General features: G+C 49.7%; 7 protein-coding genes across 7 annotated transcripts; 2 read left to right on the top strand and 5 right to left on the bottom strand.

The window, feature by feature from the left end:
- Positions 1–971: 971 nt before the first annotated feature.
- Positions 972–1,343, bottom strand: NCS54_01091200 (NIPSNAP domain-containing protein; the record flags this gene model as incomplete). The annotated part of the gene is made up of 1 exon (XM_053156202.1): positions 972–1,343. The coding sequence occupies one exon, from the start codon at positions 1,341–1,343 to the stop codon at positions 972–974; it is 372 nt and encodes a 123-aa protein (XP_053012177.1).
- A 1,161-nt stretch (positions 1,344–2,504) lies between these two features.
- Positions 2,505–3,009, top strand: NCS54_01091100 (Hypothetical protein; the record flags this gene model as incomplete). Its single annotated transcript, XM_053156201.1, has 2 exons — positions 2,505–2,508; positions 2,558–3,009. The coding sequence occupies 2 exons, from the start codon at positions 2,505–2,507 to the stop codon at positions 3,007–3,009; spliced, it is 456 nt and encodes a 151-aa protein (XP_053012176.1).
- A 2,799-nt stretch (positions 3,010–5,808) lies between these two features.
- NCS54_01091000 (MFS domain-containing protein) lies at positions 5,809–7,633 on the top strand (the record flags this gene model as incomplete). The annotated part of the gene is made up of 5 exons (XM_053156200.1): positions 5,809–5,822; positions 5,889–6,137; positions 6,203–6,848; positions 6,900–7,278; positions 7,326–7,633. The coding sequence occupies 5 exons, from the start codon at positions 5,809–5,811 to the stop codon at positions 7,631–7,633; spliced, it is 1,596 nt and encodes a 531-aa protein (XP_053012175.1).
- Positions 7,634–8,332: 699 nt separating this feature from the next.
- Positions 8,333–9,797, bottom strand: NCS54_01090900 (Hypothetical protein; the record flags this gene model as incomplete). Its single annotated transcript, XM_053156199.1, has 5 exons — positions 8,333–8,501; positions 8,549–9,191; positions 9,239–9,563; positions 9,614–9,644; positions 9,706–9,797. 5 exons carry the CDS (start codon positions 9,795–9,797, stop codon positions 8,333–8,335), a joined length of 1,260 nt encoding a protein of 419 aa, XP_053012174.1.
- Positions 9,798–10,589: 792 nt separating this feature from the next.
- NCS54_01090800 (Zn(2)-C6 fungal-type domain-containing protein) lies at positions 10,590–12,656 on the bottom strand (the record flags this gene model as incomplete). The annotated part of the gene is made up of 2 exons (XM_053156198.1): positions 10,590–11,959; positions 12,341–12,656. The coding sequence occupies 2 exons, from the start codon at positions 12,654–12,656 to the stop codon at positions 10,590–10,592; spliced, it is 1,686 nt and encodes a 561-aa protein (XP_053012173.1).
- Positions 12,657–13,885: 1,229 nt separating this feature from the next.
- On the bottom strand, positions 13,886–14,518 carry NCS54_01090700 (Hypothetical protein; the record flags this gene model as incomplete). Its single annotated transcript, XM_053156197.1, has 1 exon — positions 13,886–14,518. One exon carries the CDS (start codon positions 14,516–14,518, stop codon positions 13,886–13,888), a length of 633 nt encoding a protein of 210 aa, XP_053012172.1.
- A 1,446-nt stretch (positions 14,519–15,964) lies between these two features.
- Positions 15,965–18,147, bottom strand: NCS54_01090600 (FAD-binding-3 domain-containing protein; the record flags this gene model as incomplete). Its single annotated transcript, XM_053156196.1, has 5 exons — positions 15,965–16,050; positions 16,484–17,039; positions 17,094–17,464; positions 17,520–17,791; positions 17,846–18,147. The coding sequence occupies 5 exons, from the start codon at positions 18,145–18,147 to the stop codon at positions 15,965–15,967; spliced, it is 1,587 nt and encodes a 528-aa protein (XP_053012171.1).
- Positions 18,148–18,933: the final 786 nt, after the last annotated feature.

Below are 18,933 nucleotides of genomic sequence, written 5' to 3'. Positions count from 1 at the left end.
GCGGCATATCCATAGACAAACAAACACCATGGCAATATAAGCCTCCGTGTCGCCATCGGCAAGATTGTCAAAAGAGCCGCTAAGTAAAGAATAAAATGACGCTTAGCGAGGCCAACAGCGCCCATCGCGGTGAACAAGATGGACGCAGCAAACGGAGAAGACGATATCTGAAACTTGTTAAAGCCAAAGACTTTAGTATGCCAAGACACCGCGCCGGAACCTCTTTAATGTTGGTGGCGGGCCCGGGGGGTCCTCTGGGTTCATAGAAGGAGGGCCACCCCCTGCCTATACGTGCCTCTCGGGAACTAGCGTTGGCCAACTGGAGAAACTCACGCCCTTTTATCATCTCAGATCCCTCTTATGTGTCTGGTACCTGATTCGGAGCGGCACGGTGGGCCACATCATGCCTGCCTGGCTCAGACGCTCGTTCCGACTAGCCACATAGCGTTTGATAACTACCGCTTAGCCATCATGTGCGCATTGCTGGTTGTTCCGCTTGAGGCTATCACGACCTTCCTTTTCAGGTGGCAACGTGGCCTTCCTAGTTAGAGTTAGTTATCCGATGGTTCTCTAACCATCTTTGTAGGCACACGTGAGCACCCTCGAGACTGTGCGCAGGGCCCAATTTGACAATACCATTCACCTTATCCGCCTGGCTACAGAAACAGCGATTTCCTAGTTATGTTGCTGATCTCATGAAAGTAGGTAGTGTAAACTAGAGCATTCTGCTTTCGGTTGGATGTTGTAAGTTGCGTAATGTGGCAGTACGTAAGCCCCATCTACCTTGTCAGATAGATCGATTGAATCCCCTCTTTGGCCCATATACATCTGCTTGACCCTTTGATTTGAGGGTAAGCCCATCACGGGGCGTAGAAATGAAGATGAATAGGAAAAACAAAGGAACAGGACAACCTAAGGTTTAGCGCCAGTCCATCTCCTCATGACTTCTAGCCTCCACTGTGACAGCATGCTCAAAGAACCGGAGAGAATGAAGTCGGATCCAACACGGTTGAAACAATGCTCTCAAAGTTGCTAAAGTTGAACCCAACCATGTCGTTGGTGAAAGCTTCACTGGCCCTGTATGCTGCGTCGACATCGGCAGGGTCGTCACCGATCGCGTATTGAACCAGGGCCATGACTTGCTTATCGTCGCCTTCGGGTGTCCAAACGGCTCTGGTGGTAACATTGAACTCTTTCAATGACTCGATATGTTTTTTCCAAATCTGAACATATTGGTTGGTTGCATCGACGGTGCTCAAGGTGTAGCTTCGCAGCTCTGTCGGGGGCTGCTGGCGTGCCAGAGCAGCCGGGAGACAAGAAAGAAAGGCAAAGGAAATCTTCATGACTCGGTATAGTCGAGTAGAAAGTTGCTGATGTCGGTTTCAGATGATAAGAAATGGGTATCTTCCTGTGCATGGTCCGAAGATGTCCTTATATACTGCAGAGGTTGAGATGAATAGCCAGACCTAGACCTGATAACTAAGCGGAGGTTAAGCCTTGTTCGGGATGAACGCTCGATTTTCGCTCTAGAGCCGACAAAGCGTAGCAGAAACGAATAAAAGTGAAATCAAAGCTGCTCTATCGGCCCCATCGGCCCCATCGGCTCCATCGGGTTGCTACTTTCAGATACGCAATCAGTATTTCAAGGCCAGGGCCAGTGCCAGGGTCAGGGTCAGCATCTAGGTTCAGGTGGTGGCTGGCCTTGCTGCGAATCTGCCCCCAAGGGTACTCGAACAGAGCGTCAATATGGTCCAGGCTAAGACGTAAACAAGTGATACGAAGCACCACCCTGCAAAAAGATGAAGGTTCGATACAGTCGTTGATAGCATACCTAGTCGATCCGGTATTGGCACTTGTGAAATCACCCCGTTGTGAGAGGCCACGATCAACCAAGGTATATGCAGCATGGAGAGAGGTGGCCTGAGGGCGATTGGTCGTGTAACTACCGGACCCTGGGGATTATCATGCAATGCAACTGGAGCCATGTGTTTCGGCCACCGGACCGTTAGTAAAGGTGAAGAATTGTCACTCTTACTTCCTGATGATGATATTGGTGGAGCAAGAACCAGGACCCTGGGCCCTTTAGCACGGGATGCAACCAAAACCAAAGTCTAAATTTTTCGGCCGCCGGACCGTCACGTCAGCAAGAGTGAAGAACTGTTAATCCCAGTTTCTGACATACAGGGCTTCAACCCGGATGCCTCGGCCCAGGCGGTGCTCGCCATACAGTGCCGACGCTCCATGTAACCTTGTTTCCATGCCTGTCATATGTAAAGCACATGACCCGTCGACATCCGGCATTTGAACGTGGTGACGCAACATAACAAACCCCAGATCTCCTTTAGTTAGGTTGTTATAAATAAGCTTCAGGGCCAGGTTTCCGCATTTACGGATCCTCCCCTGCCATCATTATAAGAATTGCCCTGTGGTTTCCATACACTTACCCTCAGAACCAACTTCTCAACCCTGCGCTCAGACCAAGCTCAGACCAACATTTGCTTATCATGGGTTAGTCAACGCGTTGGAGTCAAGCTCTACCTCGCTAATGATTCTTAAGCTATCTCGGACAAGGCCAGATTGATCATCTCCCGGTGGACTGACGGATGGTCGGCGTCCGATCAGTCAGACTGGGTCAAGTTGCACACTAGTGACGTGGTGTATACTGACCACGCTTTCCAAATCAGTCGAACTGGCCACAAAGGACTCAAAAGCCATACTGAAATCTGGAAAAGCTCTCTTCCAGACTTTGCCGTTAAGGAAGAACACATTTGGCTGGAAGAGTCGCTGCCTGACAACAAGAGCCGGCTCGTCTTCAAGACGGTGAACACGGGTATCTTTGATAATGACCTTCCTGGAATCAAGGCAACTGGGCGGCCTTTTTGGTTCCCAGGCGTGGTTGAACTGATTGTCCGCAACGAAGATGGGTTGATTGAGAAGATTGAGGAATGGTACACCTTCAAGTTCCATGGCGTGGCTTCGATTGATGAGTACGACCACAGGGATCAGTAGATTTTCACCAGCCCAAGTCTTTCGTTCATGTCAAGACTGGAATCTTCTCCTTAGTAACTACCCTCGATTTCTTTGAAGGGCAAATGCAGATTCTGTGTTCCAATTTCATCTCTACATAGCCTCCTCCACTAAGACATTCTTGGCTTCACAACTTCCCAATACACAGTTTCTGCCTCCGGCAAGTATTGTGAAGGACAGGGATGAGAACAGATATTAGATAGCGATAAGCTTTATTAGTCAAAGAGAATAAGTCTCTCGCTGTTCGTACCATCTCTCATGAATACCCAAGTGGCGTTACTCGGTTCCCTTTTCTGCTTGCCTCGTCGTCTTTGCCATTGATTATTCAACCAACTCAGTGAAGGCCTACCCTGATGTATGAATACCGTTTTTTCCCAATCTTCTTTTATTAATATTGAGAGTGAAAACTCCAAAAGAGGCCATCAGCCACAACTGCAAAAGATATCGTCCACAATGCTTGATGGCTGAAAGCTCAATACTAAAAAACACTATAACCTAATTGACATCCCTTCACCTAAATCTGACGCTGAAGCATCAACGGCGTAAAGCACTAAAAACACCACCAACTTCTATGGCCCCTGATTGTTTGCCGATCCATTGACAAGGGAGAGTTTGCTGAGATATTGTAGGACAATAATCAGTTCCGGAACGACTTTGGAGAAGAGATGGCGGAGAACGAAAGGACGGCTCCCTATTTCTCAACTCAGTTATCCCATCAAGGGCCGGGCTCCAACTATAACAAAGAACACATAACGACACTTCATAGCATCATATCGAGCAGCTACAAATGGCGTCATTTGACGGAGCGAGAAAACTGCGTGTAGTCCGATTGTTAGAAGAATGAAACCCGAGAAGGACCGTTTAGGAGAAGCATTTTGTCCTCTTAGGGGGGACTTTTTTATATATAGCATTAGGTTTTATGCCATCACGTGTTAAATACTATGCTCTTTCATGTCACGTCCAATGGCTTCTTTTAAAGACGCCATTGATAACAATCATTGCCTTAGAAATCATGTTATAGTCGGACAGCTTAAGCTAGATACGTGACCTGAAGCTGCAAATGGAACGTCCTTCCGGAGTGAAAAAAGTCCCGCAGCTCGGCCGGGGATCTTATGGCATTTATGAATCATCTCACCATGGTCGATGATATTGGCGATCTCGTTCTTCTGCACTTGGCATAAGATAATGAATAGAAGGTGATGGTTTATCGACAAAATATTGCAATGCGTTCTCATCTTTGCCGGATGGCCAACCGACGAATGTGACGTCATCGTGTTCCTGGACTTTGAATTATTGCTTGAGAATGACATAGTTATCTACCTCAGTGCGAGAAAGGCTAGGGTTGACATCAAATAGCTGAGGATATTTACCACAAACCCATGACCCGCACGGCTCCTTCTGCTTGGGGAAGTCCCCAGTGCTGGGAGTAGGCCCTTCTTTAAAGTACGGGGTTGGCCCCTATATAATACCATTATGCCCAGGTTTCATGTGTTTCTGTTACTGTCCACGGAAGTCAGGGTGTTTCATCAGACCCGAAGTAGGGCCTGACGGCACCGAAATAACACCCGTTTTTACAAGGTTCAGACCCTGGCAACAGAACATCCCGATTGGTTCCGAAGTTTGATGGCGATGAGGGGCCGCTTATCTCTTCCCGTCCCGTAAGCCTCACAATTGGTGGCCAAATAGCCGCAGTGGCGTTCCCAGCCGCACAGCGGCAAAAACGGTTCACGACGACGTCAGGGGCGGCTCAACGACGACGTCGTATGAATCGTTCAACGCCCATGGACATCTATGGATATCTATGCATTCATACATGCCTGTTATTACCTCTCAGGAAATTGGTGCTGTGCTTCATAACTGCATCGTTCCCCGTGTCTAATGTTTTGATTTATTCTAGAAAGGAGTGCTTAGGGGTTTTGGACACTGAACTGAAATGCAGCCCCGTTGCCTGGACTCACTACACATGATGAAAAGGCGGTGGGAATGACCATGGCAGACAATACCACTCCTACATAGATGAATCATGAATCCTTCGACTACCCGGGAGCTTTCAAGGTAAGGTAAGCATATTTCGGTGCCTACATCCCCGGACGGTAAACAGCGCAATCAGGCTTACCATAGAAGCATAACACAACGTGGACAAGCGAGGCCGATCATCTGCCAAAGCCACGTAAGTTTGACTGGAGACTGTGATGCCATGACGGCCGGAACCGTGTCGAGGGGCCGGAAATACGGAGACCGGTGAGAAAAGGCCCGTTGTTGACCTTGGCGTTTTTCGGTGGGCTTTCGGTCACTGGACGTTGCACGGTCACCCCAGATGCTTTTGCAGGCCATGGTATTCTGCCGACCATGGTAAATGACCAGGAATCCCACGGCGTGATTCTCCACATATCGTGGCATGGTCATGTCTGCCAATGGCTAAATTCAGCGCAGGGTTCAGCTTCTCGGCGTGCTCGGCGTTTCCCTCCTGTCGCGTCGGCCCTTCCGAACAATCCACCCTGGGTCATTTGGCGGCTAAATGGGCAAATTCCATTTAGCCTTTTGCCCCGATAGGATGGGCCTCAGTGAGAAGTGCCGATTATGGCAGCGTTCGTGACAGGCATGGGATGGCCACTGCTTCAGACTCGAGACGAAGGTGCTCTGTGCTGTGCTGGCGATGGATCCATTCTAGAAAACTGCTCAAAGCTTTCGTAGCGATAAAAGAACAGACTTGCCTCGTCAGTTGAGAAACCAGAACATCTCATCAACTTCACTGCCATCAATACCTCCAGTGAAAGAAACATGCTCGGACAAATGTAATGTCTCCATTTAGCAACTCTTCAGACTTACACTGAAACTAGTGGCGACTAACTACTCCCTAGTTCCATCAAGATCAATGGGGCCGATTGTGGAGCCGAGGCTCTGCTCTTGGCCTTGATCACCTCCATCGGTGGCTTTCTCTTTGGCTATGATACTGGTCAGATCTCAGGAATGCTCCTGTTTGAGGATTTCACCAACCGGTTTGCCCAAAAGCATGATGACGGCACCATCGCATGGGTATCCATCATCAAGTCGCTCTTGGTCTCGCTCATGAGCATTGGCTGTCTGATTGGTGCCTTGTTGGGCTCATAGTAAGTTGGCCCCTCACGCAGGCTTCTTGAATGGCACTGGGGACTAACAGGCCTTTCCTCTTTAGCACGGCCGACTGGTATGGTCGGAGAAAGAGCTTGAGCATTGCCGTTGTTGTCTTCCTCATCGGTAACACGCTTCAAATCACGGCAATGCATTCCTGGGTGCATATGACCATCGGTCGGCTGGTAGCTGGCTTCGGCGTTGGCGCCCTGTCCATCGGTGTGCCAATGTTCCAGAGCGAGTGTTCTCCACGAGAGATCCGCGGTGCTGTGGTGGCGTCTTACCAGCTCATGATTAGTCTGGGCATCCTTGTTTCGAACCTTGTCAACTATGGAGTCCGAGAGATCCAGGAATCAGATGCCTCTTGGCGTGTGATTATCGGCATTGAGATGGCTTTCTCTCTTCCTCTTGGCCTTGGAATTCTCATGGCCCCAGAGTCACCCAGATGGCTGGCCATGAGAGATGACTGGGAAGGGTCACGACTTTCTCTCGCACGACTTCGCGGCATGAAGGATGATCCGAAGAATCCATTGGTTGAGGACAATCTCAGCGAGATGAGGATGCTGTTGGAAGAGGAACGTAGAGCCGGTCAAGGTACCTGGCTGGAATGTGTCGATCCACGCAACCAGACCCCCAAGGTTGTGTACCGAACCCTCCTTGGCATGGCTGTTCAATTCCTCCAACAGTGGACTGGCGTCAACTACTTCTTTGTGAGTACCCTCGGACAACTACCTGCCTTGTATCATCTAACGGCTATTTAGTACTATGGAGCTACGATCTTCCAATCTGCTGGTATCGATGATCCAATTTTGGTTCAACTGATCCTGGGCGCTGTCAACGTCGGCATGACCATCCCCGGTATCTACGTCTCAGAACGGGTGGGTCGCCGATGGCCTCTCTTCCTGGGCGCTCTGTGGCAGACAGCCTGGCTTATCGTTTTCGCCTCTGTCGGTACGGCGATCAACCCCGAGGGCAACGGCGCTGTTGGCAAGGCCATGATTGTTTCGGCCTGCATGTTTATTGCATCCTTCGCCCTTAGCTGGGGCCCCTTGGGCTGGGTCGTCGTTGGAGAACTGTTCCCTCTCCGAACTCGTGCCAAGCAAGCATCTCTTGCAACAGCGAGCAACTGGCTCGGAAATTGTAAGTGCAAGGTACTAAGCTACAGGTGCAATGCTAACTCCAAATAGTCCTCATCAGTTTCCTCACCCCCTTCGCTGACGACGGCATCTCTTACTCCTTTGGATACGTCTTTGCTGGAATGAACTTCATCGCGGCCATCATCACCTGGTGCTTCCTCTACGAGTCCAAGACTCTGAGCCTCGAACACATCGACCTGATGTACAGCCTTCCAGATTTGAAGGCTTGGAAGAGCCCAAGCTGGACGCCACCAGGTTACATCACCCGTAAGGAGCGCGACGAGGCTTATTTCCACGAGATGGGCAACAACAAGGAGACCGAGAAGGAGGTTATCCACAGCGACAGTGTTACGGAATAGACGGCTATGATTCAATAATGGTGCGTTAAAGGTTACTCATAGAGCAACCCTTTTCCACCAACCTTCAAGTAGCATATCATCAGCGAAACATTCTTCCTGACTCTTGAGGTTTACATCTCACGAGATATTGTACATTAAAGGGGTTACGGAGTTATACGTTGACCATCCGAGGAAGGTATCAATATTAGAGGTATCCTTCCATCTTGGGTCAAATGATACATATGTCGCACATTTGTGTCTGATAACTGCCTGAAGAGTGCGATAATTTAAATGCAAACTAAATCGAGTCAGGCGGATCTTAAATGAAGCCATCGGTGCATGGGTAATCTTGTAAGCCTTAGAGGTGCAGATGGCATGTCTCCACGAAAGGAATGCGGCGCCCTTTCCATTCGCCCACTGCTTAATAAGGGCAAATGGAAGGCTCCAAGGTGCAGAGTCATGTGGTAGTCTCACTGGCACTTCAAGACAAAGGTGGCAGCTAAGATGAGGTATAGAAAGTGGTTCGGTGATGCGCCAGGGCGTGAGTCAAGACCAGCGGCGTACCCAGCTCATGGTGTTTCTTTTGGCTACCTAGATGCCGCAAGTATATTGGGAACTATCCTTGTACCTAGTCTGCCCGATACTCCTCCTATGCCTGTGACTTTTTATTCTGTTGTTGACGTGTCTTGCTTACCACCTTTGCTTGTACTGACGACGGAATTATGCAGCAGCCGGCACGAAGCGCAGCAAACACTTCTGACCGTAAGGCCTGGCGGAAATGATCTGATCGTGTGACCTCATTGACTCCTCAGTCATGGAAGGATCAGGAACTGTTTGGTATTGGGAGTACACCTCCCTCAGCAGAAGCTTCATCTCGGCATAGGCCAAACTACAACTGTGTGAGCAATTGCAAGCACATGGTTGGAGAGAGCTCACTGTTTTCCGATACAGCCTCGTCCACCATAAGAGAAGGCAAAGATATGGCGCCTCATCTCTGCATCGTTTTCATTAGACATCCACCGGTGAGGGTTGAATCGATCAGGCTCTGGAAACACATGCGCATGGTGTCGCTGGACCGAGTATGCCTGACAACTAACGATAGTATCTTCAGGGACAAATAGATCGTCGATGACCCTTCCGTCTTTTGGAACGACGCGTGGCAACGACATGGGAATGGCGGGAAAGCAACGCAGGCCTTCTTGTACAATCGAGTCAAGAACTGGGAGTTTGTCAAATGCCATATCAGGGTTTCCCAAGAGTTCTCTTCGAAGCTCATCCTGGAAATGAGCTGAGCGAGGCTGGGATAACTCCCAGATCAAGAAGCACAGCACATCGCCTGTGGTGTCGATGCCGGCAACCATGTGATCAAGACATTCTGAAGCGATATCGCCTTCGGCCAACTCGTCACCAAGCTTGCTTCGGAGACGACTTAAAAGAGTAAATTCTTCAGGGTCGTCCAGTTTGCTTCTTTTTGTGACAAAGTTATCTGCCAGGGGCGTGGCTCGTGGCTCAAAGAAGCAGTCCAGAATCTTGGACGAATACTTGTAGAGAGTTGGCGCATACAGCATGAAGAGGCGGCCTAGGTTGTCAGATCATTCTCTTGGGTAGAGAGGGCGGTGAACTTACTCCGAAGACTATCATCGGCATTGACTTGATCCATCATCTCTCGGTCGCCAGGATTCCCCAGACAATCAGTACCGTACGGCTGGAACAGATGATGGGTAACACCATCGCAAGCAAACGCATGAAGTTTGATCTGGCCAACGTCAGCGAAAATCACAGGGTAGGCAGTCAGCGAATAACGTACGTAGACATCAACACTGCTTCCAGTCGAATCGCCACACTGTCTCGCAAATTCTCGTGCTCGATTCTCAATTCCGTTGAGCGAGGCCGACTTGAGAACGTTGCTGTTTGCGTACCTGTCGGCTAGGAGACGCTTTCGCTTCGCATGCTATTAAGCGTCAGCTATCGTCGCAAATGTCGAGTGCAGAGAGGACTAACAGTGGTTTTATCAAGTGTCGAGAACAAAGTTCTTTGAGCTGTTAGTGCAAAGTGATCCACGGAGTCATTTCACAACTTGCCTGCGCCCAAACACCGTGAAGAGATCATAAAATGTGGATTTGTCGTAGCCACTGCCCTTGGAGCCGTAAATCTCCTTGACGGCTTCATAGGATGAGAATGACATTTCGTTGGGCGCGATACAAACGATAGGCCCGTATTTCAGATGGAGAGAGTGGATGTACAAGGTCCGATTGGCGTTAAATTCGTTCCATCTCAACATGAGTGGCGTGAAGCGGGAGAGAAACGGACCGGGGGCTGCCCACAAGGGTGATGAGACGCATTTCCAGACATAGAAAAGGGCACATGCCGCAATGGCAATTGAGAGTGCAGGCATTGACAACAAAAACATGATTGTACAACCAAATCCTGAGGATACGAAACAGTCTGAGTTTGTATCTTTGTTGGACTCGACATTGGTCGCGCCTTATATATTTAGGATGCTCTCAAGCTTTTACACAACCTGTGAGGAGTCAACTCTCTCATCTCCAGATGACTTCCCGTTTGGGTATAGATCTGGAGATCGAACTAGCAACCTCCTGTTGGGTCATCTCCTCTAACCTGATTGGCAGGCGATCAGACCCGTGATGGATAACGTCGGACCTCGGGATTGTCAACTTGAAAGAATTTTCTTTACGTAACTCTAGGGCATCGTATCTGTGGTTTACCCTTGGTGTGATAAGTTATCCGTGGCCTTGTCAACGATATCAGACTTTCCTCTGTTCAAGTGAGGAGTCAATTCAGACAATGACTCCCGGTCGTAGTCGTTTGGTAGGACGCCCTTTGCATGGCCAACCAAGACATGGCCGTCCCTCTAGCACAAGACTTCCATGAACACAATTAGCTTAGTAACGCTGCCACAAGTTTCTGAGCTAGAAAATGAATTAATTATGGATTTGGTTCGCCTTTCGAGGCAGGCTCAGGGTAGCAACACTGGCTGTCCTGATAATTCCCACTTCCGAGCCAAGTCTCGCCAGTCTCGTTCGTCAGCTGCCCAGAATACCTGCAAGAACTGCGCGACGTCCCAGAAGTTCTTGAATCGCATTATGCGGCATATCCGACTGTATAGATCTGAGATAATCCCTTGCCTGGTATCATCTTCGTGGCTCTCCACTCCAGCAATGAAGAGCGACCATGGGAGACAGTGCAGCCACTCGTCGATGGCGCCCATTGCTGCAATTTGATCGAACAAGCCATCTATCAACTCCTTCTGTTGCTCTTCGATGCGTATCTCCAGGCACCTTGCAGAGTATAGTAGAGCGGCGTAGTAGTGAATGTTCACAACACAGATAAAATCTCGACGTCGGGAAGCAGGCTGCAGAGCGAGACGGCCCGCTGTCATGAGTGTCTCTCCCCGGGCGACCTCAAACTGTGTCCGAAGGTGGCTAAAAGTTAACCCCAGCCGGGCCAGTCGAGCAGTCGAAGGCTCGAACTGACGAGAAAGCAGCGTGACGTCGTGCAAATACCTGAGATATGTTGAAAATAGTATTGAGTCGTCCGCTGTACGTGGAAGAATCACTTGCTGCATCGAAGATAGGTCAAACGATGTCGTACAGGCAAAGATGTCGTGTACAGACAATTGATTCCTCAGGAAGTTGAGCAACAAGCTCTCACCACGACCTGTCGTCTCGAACGTATTCACGAGTGACCTCGCAGCTCGTCGATGAAAGTCTGCCGCCGCGGAACCAGAGTCTGCCATTTCGTAGCATGAAAGCAGGAGCATGGCCGCCAAAACCCATTCGACGGCCCGTTCGTCCAGTTGGTTACCAAGCTCACGTCCACTCATGACATGAGTGGTAATGTTTTTAACGTAGGCCGATATCATACCAATGGCCTCATTGCGGGCCTTTTCAGAAAAGCTGTCATCTTCGAGCGAGATGGAAGCGTGCTGAGAGGAGACGGCAGCCATAGCTAGCCCGACGACAGGATGTCTGTATGCCATTGGGGTGACATATCGTCGATAAGGGTTTTCATCCGAGTCAACCCAGACCATCAGGCGCGCTATTTGCTTATCCCAGTGATCGATGAGCTTGTGTAGTGTCTTCTTGCTGATCGAGTGAAACGAGGATGCGCTGGTCCAGATTTCATTCCCAGTCGTTGTAGATAAAGATGCTGCATCATCGGCGATCGTCTCCTCGGCCTGGGCAAGACGGCCACGGATAGCAGCGCCGCCGGCCCATCGCAGCCGTTGACCGTATCCCGGGCAGACCAAGCCTTTTTTTGTGCATTTAAGGCAGCTTGGCAATGCACGATCACAAAGGATACGTCGTCTTTCACATGTGTAGCAGCCTGGCACTGTTAGTTTCTCATCCATCCTGGAATAAGTCCCGGGGGCTCACTACAGACCTTGGTTAAGCGCCGGCCGTTGTCTCTTCATCGTGCAATGCTGGTAGAGTCACAGACTGACTGCTACTTAAGTTTTATTATGATAAACGAAGGCAAGTGATAGATAACAAGTTCAAGATTGCCCCAAAGCGGGGTCAATTGCTAACCGAAGGCGACCAAGCATTAGCGCGCCAAGCAAAGTTAGACTCTGGCTCTGAGCCGATCCGATTGTTAATTTATTCTCTACTTCGCTGTTCATCTACGGGGGAGGCATTCCTAATAACCATGAAGTAATTCTTTTAAACTCCGCATTGGGTAGCCGCTAGGTCTTTTGAGCATGGTTACGACCCTCAGCAACGACCTTGTCAAAGTCGTACTCAGACCACCGTAATTCGGGAGCGAGCCCTGCAAATTTCCATTGACCATCGATCTTCTTGTACCAATGTTTGTTGTAGCTGTGAGCGTGCCCCTTCACGACAACTTTTGAAAGTGTGGTGTCCTCGTAAATCTGATGAGCCACTCGTAACTGATGATGACCGATGATTTCCGTGTCTGAAACCCGTTGGTAGCGACTCGCCCCGGTTAGATGCTGCGTCTTGAGAGTTGGGCTGCCTAGCATCGCAGGATTTGAAATCATGTTGACGTACTCTTCAGACGCCATATTCTCCCAAATCTTGTTTAAGAATGATCTATAATCAATCTGCAAGGGCCTGTATTAATACTGATGTGACAGAGACAAGGGAGGGGGAAGTGGCTGACTCGCAACTCAGGGGCGACGGTCTTGCGCAATCTTGCCCAGTCTTTAGTGTCATAGCTATCGGCCCATTCATAAAGGGCCGCTTGAACACCCTGGAACTCTATAGTGATTACTGGTTAGTATGACCATCTGCTGATATCTGTATGGCGAAATACCTGCCTTCAAAACTGATTTGCTCTGACATGCTCACTTGGCTGAAGCAACAACGTGAAGGGTATCTCTCAGGTGTTAATACAGCTTATAGGCTCTATAGACTGGACTCTGAATGCCTTTTTCTTCAAGAAAGATGGAAAGTGTAAGAAAATAGTAAATACGCGTAGATGCCAGTGGACAATAAGGTAGCACTTATATTTGAAGACATTCGGCCCTGCAATGCCAAGCTTGTTTCTTGTTCTGAAACCTCAATTACATATAGCAATGCTATATCAGCAAGTAATAGCCATGGCTTTATAATACTGCGCTTGCTGTCTCGCTATCTTCTTTGGGATGTGGAGCCGACGATGCCAAACTGGCCTGGCCACATCCCGCTACAGTTGACTGTAACGTCCGTGGTAGTTTACGGCTAGACATCTTTGGTCAATACAAAACCTTAATCTGGCGAGTCGATTCGTTTAGCTGTATCAGCGGAGAGACGTTCGTGTGGGATGTGGAGGAAAGATTCCGGGGAAGACAAGGTTCAACTGCTTAGTCCCCCACACGGGCGGCAAGCGGATGATGCATCCCCCTGGCTGCCAATAGTCTATTTCGAGCCTTGAACAAACCGTTGCCTTGTGGCGTCGCTGTCAGAGATCAATAGCCCTAGTAAGTGCCGGGTGCGTGGAGCCGCAGCCGTCCACTTCCCGACCCAAGGGTCGCTCTTGAGTCGAAGGTCAACGCTATGTGCCCTCGAATTTATAGATGTGGAGAGCTCCATGTAAGAAAAGGGAACTCAGATTGACTCTAAACCACTTTAGTAGGTTGACTACAACTGATATCATTACTCCACACGAAATCGAGACGAGGACCTCGATGCGATAGGCCCTCACCTAATCCGCGAATTGCATCAACTTTGGAAGACAGGCTAGAAAGCTAGTAGTGTATTATCTCGGCTCCGGGTATCGTATATTTTTTACACTCAAAGACATCAGGCTAAATTACAGAGACACAAGGAAGCCAGTAATACCCATCGCGACCACAAAGACGGCAGTCAGACCCACACCGCGAGCAGGAGCCGCATTGCCGTTATCGCCCGACGATCCTCCAGATCCTGCAGTCGCCGTCATCGACTCCAGGATAGGCTCGAGAGGAACCGTCTTTGTCTGGTTGGCAGAAGTGAAGAAGAGAGTGCCGGGAGTAGAGCAAGACTCGAGGACGTTGCCATCCCCCTCGAGCTCACACTCCTCGACAATCTTCTGGGCGTCACCCTCCTTCTCAATCGCCCACTCGGCGACCTCAGTCAGATACTCGATCAGAGCATCGGACAGAGACGATGGGGCGACGAGGGTGCAGGGGTCGGTGGAGGAAGGGGCCCTGAGGGCCCATGACTGGAGGTCAGGGTCCGGGGTGGGCGCGCTCTTGAGTAAGGAGATGGCGGAGCTTCTGCATTGAGCTCTGTCGGCGCGGCGGAAGAGGGAGTCGAGGGAGCGCTTGTTAGGGCTGACCGGGAGGATCTTGGTGTTGTAGATGTGGAGGGTCTCAACGACGTGGATGACCTCGACGTGTTGGACTTCTTCGGCCACAGCTGTAGCGGCCACAGCGGCCAGGATGGCCAGGTTCTTGGTCTGCATGTTGAAAGGGGTATATTGGGTTTATTGACAAGATATACTTGAAAAATTCTTGGCAACAAAAAGGGTTTATTGAGGCAGATAAAGTGAAGAGTTGCTGGAAAGGATGAATCGTCAATTGACGGGATGCAAGGCTATTTAAATATTCCTCCCAACATCCCCATTGCCGTTCAGCCTGTTTGACAATCCTTCTTGGCAGTAGGATTCCCAAGGCTTGGCCAGTTCGCCTGGTCCTTGATTGTCGAATAGCGGCCAGCGCATTTGTTCTTGGCAACGGGGCTGACTTGATCACGCGTTCCAGAACCTGAGCCCAAGCCTTGCCAGGCGGGCACCCAACGGTCGATCGATCCTGTCCTGCGCAAAAGAGGTTTAAATCAACGTGACATGACATCAAGCGAAGTATTCAACGCCGTAACTAGTAAGATGAAGATCCTTCACTGCCATTCTGCCTCGACCATCCACCAGAACGCATTAGCAAAAGCCACCATCGATCGCCCGAGGTGTGGCAAATGGGTTGGCCATTTCGGCTATGAGGCACAGCAACAAGGACCAGGGGCTATTTAAGATTAGCGCAACAGCCTGGCAGCCGGCGACTTCCACATCCGGGAAGTCATTTGTTGGTGCATAACGAATCGGCCGATTCATTTGAAAGAGGTTGCATCTGATGAAGGCGAGGCCGTCATCAAACATCAACGCTCAACACCACATGCCATGACGTCGCATGAGTCACGGGGGGGCTGCTCCCATTCGGTTCTCTAAGCCAGGAAGTCTCCGCCTCACAATATCAACACGATCTTCTGGCTCAGTTAACCCATCAAGGGCCGGGCTTCAACTATATCAAAGAACACATTTTATCTCAGCCCTCATCTACCCTGCTAGGCTTAGCACAGAGTTTGGGGAAACTTGGGGACTGTTGAAGTCGTAATAACGATAGTACTGAATACTTTTAAAGGTACCCAACTATAACAAACCTCCCTAACTACGCGAGGGGCACATCCGACAGACGGGGGTCTCATTGCGAAAAGGCCAATGCATCTTCTCGCAAATACCACACCAAAGCCATTGCCGACCCAGGCCCAACAGCAATGTAGGCAAGCAGAATTGCTATGGCTGCCCTTCCAGTGTTGATTCGAGCAAGGCCAACCCTTTGCAGGTCCCAGACAGCAGATACACACCAAACGTAGGATGTCAAGCAGTAGCCCCAAAAATCAACACAAAAGAACCCCATCAGGTTCTCTTCCAGCTTGCCTGAAATCTCCCACCAAGATGATGGGTGCAGCCACCTTAATACTTGGCTCCGTTCCGTATCCATGGCCATCTGTAGCAAAGTCTGCCAGTGTACAACAGCACCAAAACATGCAAAAAGAAGATAGATTTTCCGCAAGTACTGAACGTCAGACAATGGCTCTCCTTGTCTGCTTGAGCCTTTGACAGCCTCAGAGCGGCTCCCTATTCGACAAACATAAGAGAGTACGGGTATAAGAATGGGAATGAATTGCCACGCAACAGCAGAAGTCGCCACTTGATGCCAGGGACTGGGTGTCAGCATGAGTGGTAATGCGTAGCCATATAAGCCAGCCAACAGCACGCCTCTGGCAGATCGAATAGGGACTTGCCGTCCGAGAGGCCACCATATGCTTTCATCATCGGGCACAAATGTATGAATAATGCAGTACCATGGCATCACCACAGAAAAGCCAATGAGTTGGAAGGCAACAAACCAAATAACTGGCCTTCAATTCATCAGCAAAGAAGACATTTGGAACCGAATCAACACGTACCATGTTAAGACCGAGACCGCAAAGTGACCTCGGAAGCCTTCAAGCGTCAATATCATGATTGGATGGAGCGATTGGCTAAGAGAGTAAAGCTGAAAACGACCGAGTTGTTGGGTTGGGTTTCTTAGTCCAGGCACAAACGCCGTAGCCATGAAAGCTACTCGATCGCCAATCAAAGGGATTCCAGTACATGCCCTCTGTAAGAGAGTCAAAGAATCATCTTCAAAAGCGCCCTCGACCAGCACTTTGTTGATCTGGTTTCCAAGCTCTGTTGCCGAAGGACTCAGCCATCTGAGATAGAAGGCTACCGCGCTGCATGTCAGGTAAATCCCAAGTATTATGAACCGAACAGTTCCTCTTGCTTTTGGTTTGGCCACCAGCTCATCTTTGTACGGCACGAGCTTCTTTCGGTATGGCAACGGCAGCATGTTGAGCTTTGCGCTGGCTGGTATTTGAGCTGAGTAACTGCGTGTGACATCTTGCTCCCTGACTCGAGGAAGAAGGCGTAACGCGACGAGTCTTTGTAATGAATTGTCAAGTGACTCGGTTAGTTGTTTCTTGTGTGAATAAGCCTTGATCGCCATCACCCTAGGGTATCGAAGCGTTTGAACGTGGTTGAAAAGGGCCGTAATATCAGTGGTGGCCAGAGGGAAAGAGGCCTTTTCCAGCAGATCGACCAAGGAGTTTGTTAATGCAGCAGCAGTCTCAATCGCCGCATTGCCTCCATGACCTCCGATGGGATGGAGCTAGAAACTCATCAGTCACCTTATCATTGCTTCTCGGGAAGATTGGCTTTTTACCTTGTGTGCAGAATCTCCGAGAGTGAAAACTCTGCCAAAATGCCACTTCCTGTAGACATATTCGGGCAGATGAGTCAAGACTGCAGTGATTCGGTTCTCAACCAGCGTGGAAAAGGTTAAGCCGGGCAGGATTGAGTCATTCGAGGCTCGATCAAGCGCTTCCTCGAGATCTTTCTGGCTGTAGCGCGGGATTTGTGTGCCATAAAGCCTTCGGGGTAGCTTCTCAAACCGAAACCAGTACACTCGTCCATTTGGACCACCGGATATCAGGTATGATGACCCGTTACGAAACACCTCGTGCAAGCCACCGGGTACGATGCCATGGCACGGTCGTGAAATGCCAAAGATGCAATTGTAGTCGCAAGGAGGCTCTAGTTCCAGATGATATTAGTCCTTCGCACTATTCCCTAATACCGAAGCACTCACCTTCCTCCTCGCCCGCGTCAAAGTAACCAGGACGCGTCATGTTAGCGAGTCTCCTCATCTCCCCCCGGACTGTACTGTGGATACCATCGGCGCCGATTAGGATGTCACCCTGAAACTTGGTAGCATCCGATGCCAATACTGTCACACCGTTTTCGCCAAGATTGACCGTTGTGACACGTTTGTTCGCCACAATTTTTGACTTCTCCCTGATGTTGTCGTAAAGGGCTTGTATCAACGTTTGACGGTCGAGAAAGATCATGGGGTACCCGTGCCTGGATCAGAACAGTTAAAATCCCGCGTTGATCGCGAACAAAGAATACCGTTACCGGTCAATTAGGTTACGGTCCATGTCACGATATGATGCCAGCGGCAACCCAGACGGCTCACGAAACGAAAATGTGTTGACAGGTTCCGCTACTTGCAGGATCTTCTCATAGAGCCCCAGTTGATCTAGAATCCGGTTTCCATGGGGAAGCAACCCTATACTTGCACCGACTTGAGGAGCGATGCTCGGATAGGCTTCCAAGACAACAAAGTCGATGTCATTTGCCTGAAGCATGTTGGCGAGTGAGAGCCCAGCCACACTAGCTCCGACAATTACTACTTTGAATGGTGGATCCTGGGCCATCTTGATACTAAGGAAGGGTAGTGAAACAGTAAGAGAATGGAGAAGCTTGAGAAACTTGAGATGGAGTCATCACCAGGTTCTGAGCAGATCTATAGAACAGGCCAACGGCTCCTAGCGTCCCAACAAACAATGAATAATTCAAGGATTATTAAGCGAGACCAGCCTCATAAGCATGTCAGAGCGCCATTGGGTCTGACAAGTGAACATGTCTGGTCAGATCTGGGTCTAGACCCATGGGGAAACCCTTGCTCTCCTTGGCCTCCCCAACAGTCTGTCTGTTGATCGGATGCCGCGGGAGAGGATTCTCACGATACAACAAAGAAAGGGGATTGACCCTTGAGTCAGTAGCATAGCATAAAGTCGGGAATGAGATTGTGCACAGAGTAAGCCATGCCATGCCAAGTCCCTAGTAAAACAAGATAATGGCCTTTAAAAAGTTCCTCTCCAATGTCACCTTCCCTTCCATCAATTATACACAATTCAACCTTATCTGACAAGGACTGAAACCCGCACTAAACATCACACAAGGCGAATGACAAATACCATGGGTAGAGTGTGATTGAGTATTTGCATTTTGAAGCCACTGGTACGGTGTTGACACACTAAAGGCTGGGCCTGGCCGGAAACCTTAGTTCCGAGACTGAATCAACATCTCAAAATAACCCTGGGTGGATCTCATCGTGACGCGGCAAGGGCGCATCCTGTGACAGCAGGGGTTCAGATCTACAAACTTGGGCAGCGGGTGCAACCATCTAAACTTAAAACCAAGGGACCAGAAAGATCCGT

This window comes from Fusarium falciforme, chromosome 8, assembly GCF_026873545.1.
Source record: "Fusarium falciforme chromosome 8, complete sequence".
Taxonomy (NCBI): domain Eukaryota; kingdom Fungi; phylum Ascomycota; class Sordariomycetes; order Hypocreales; family Nectriaceae; genus Fusarium; species Fusarium falciforme.
Note: the sequence above shows the minus strand (reverse complement) of the source record. Positions and strands in the feature narration are given on the sequence as shown.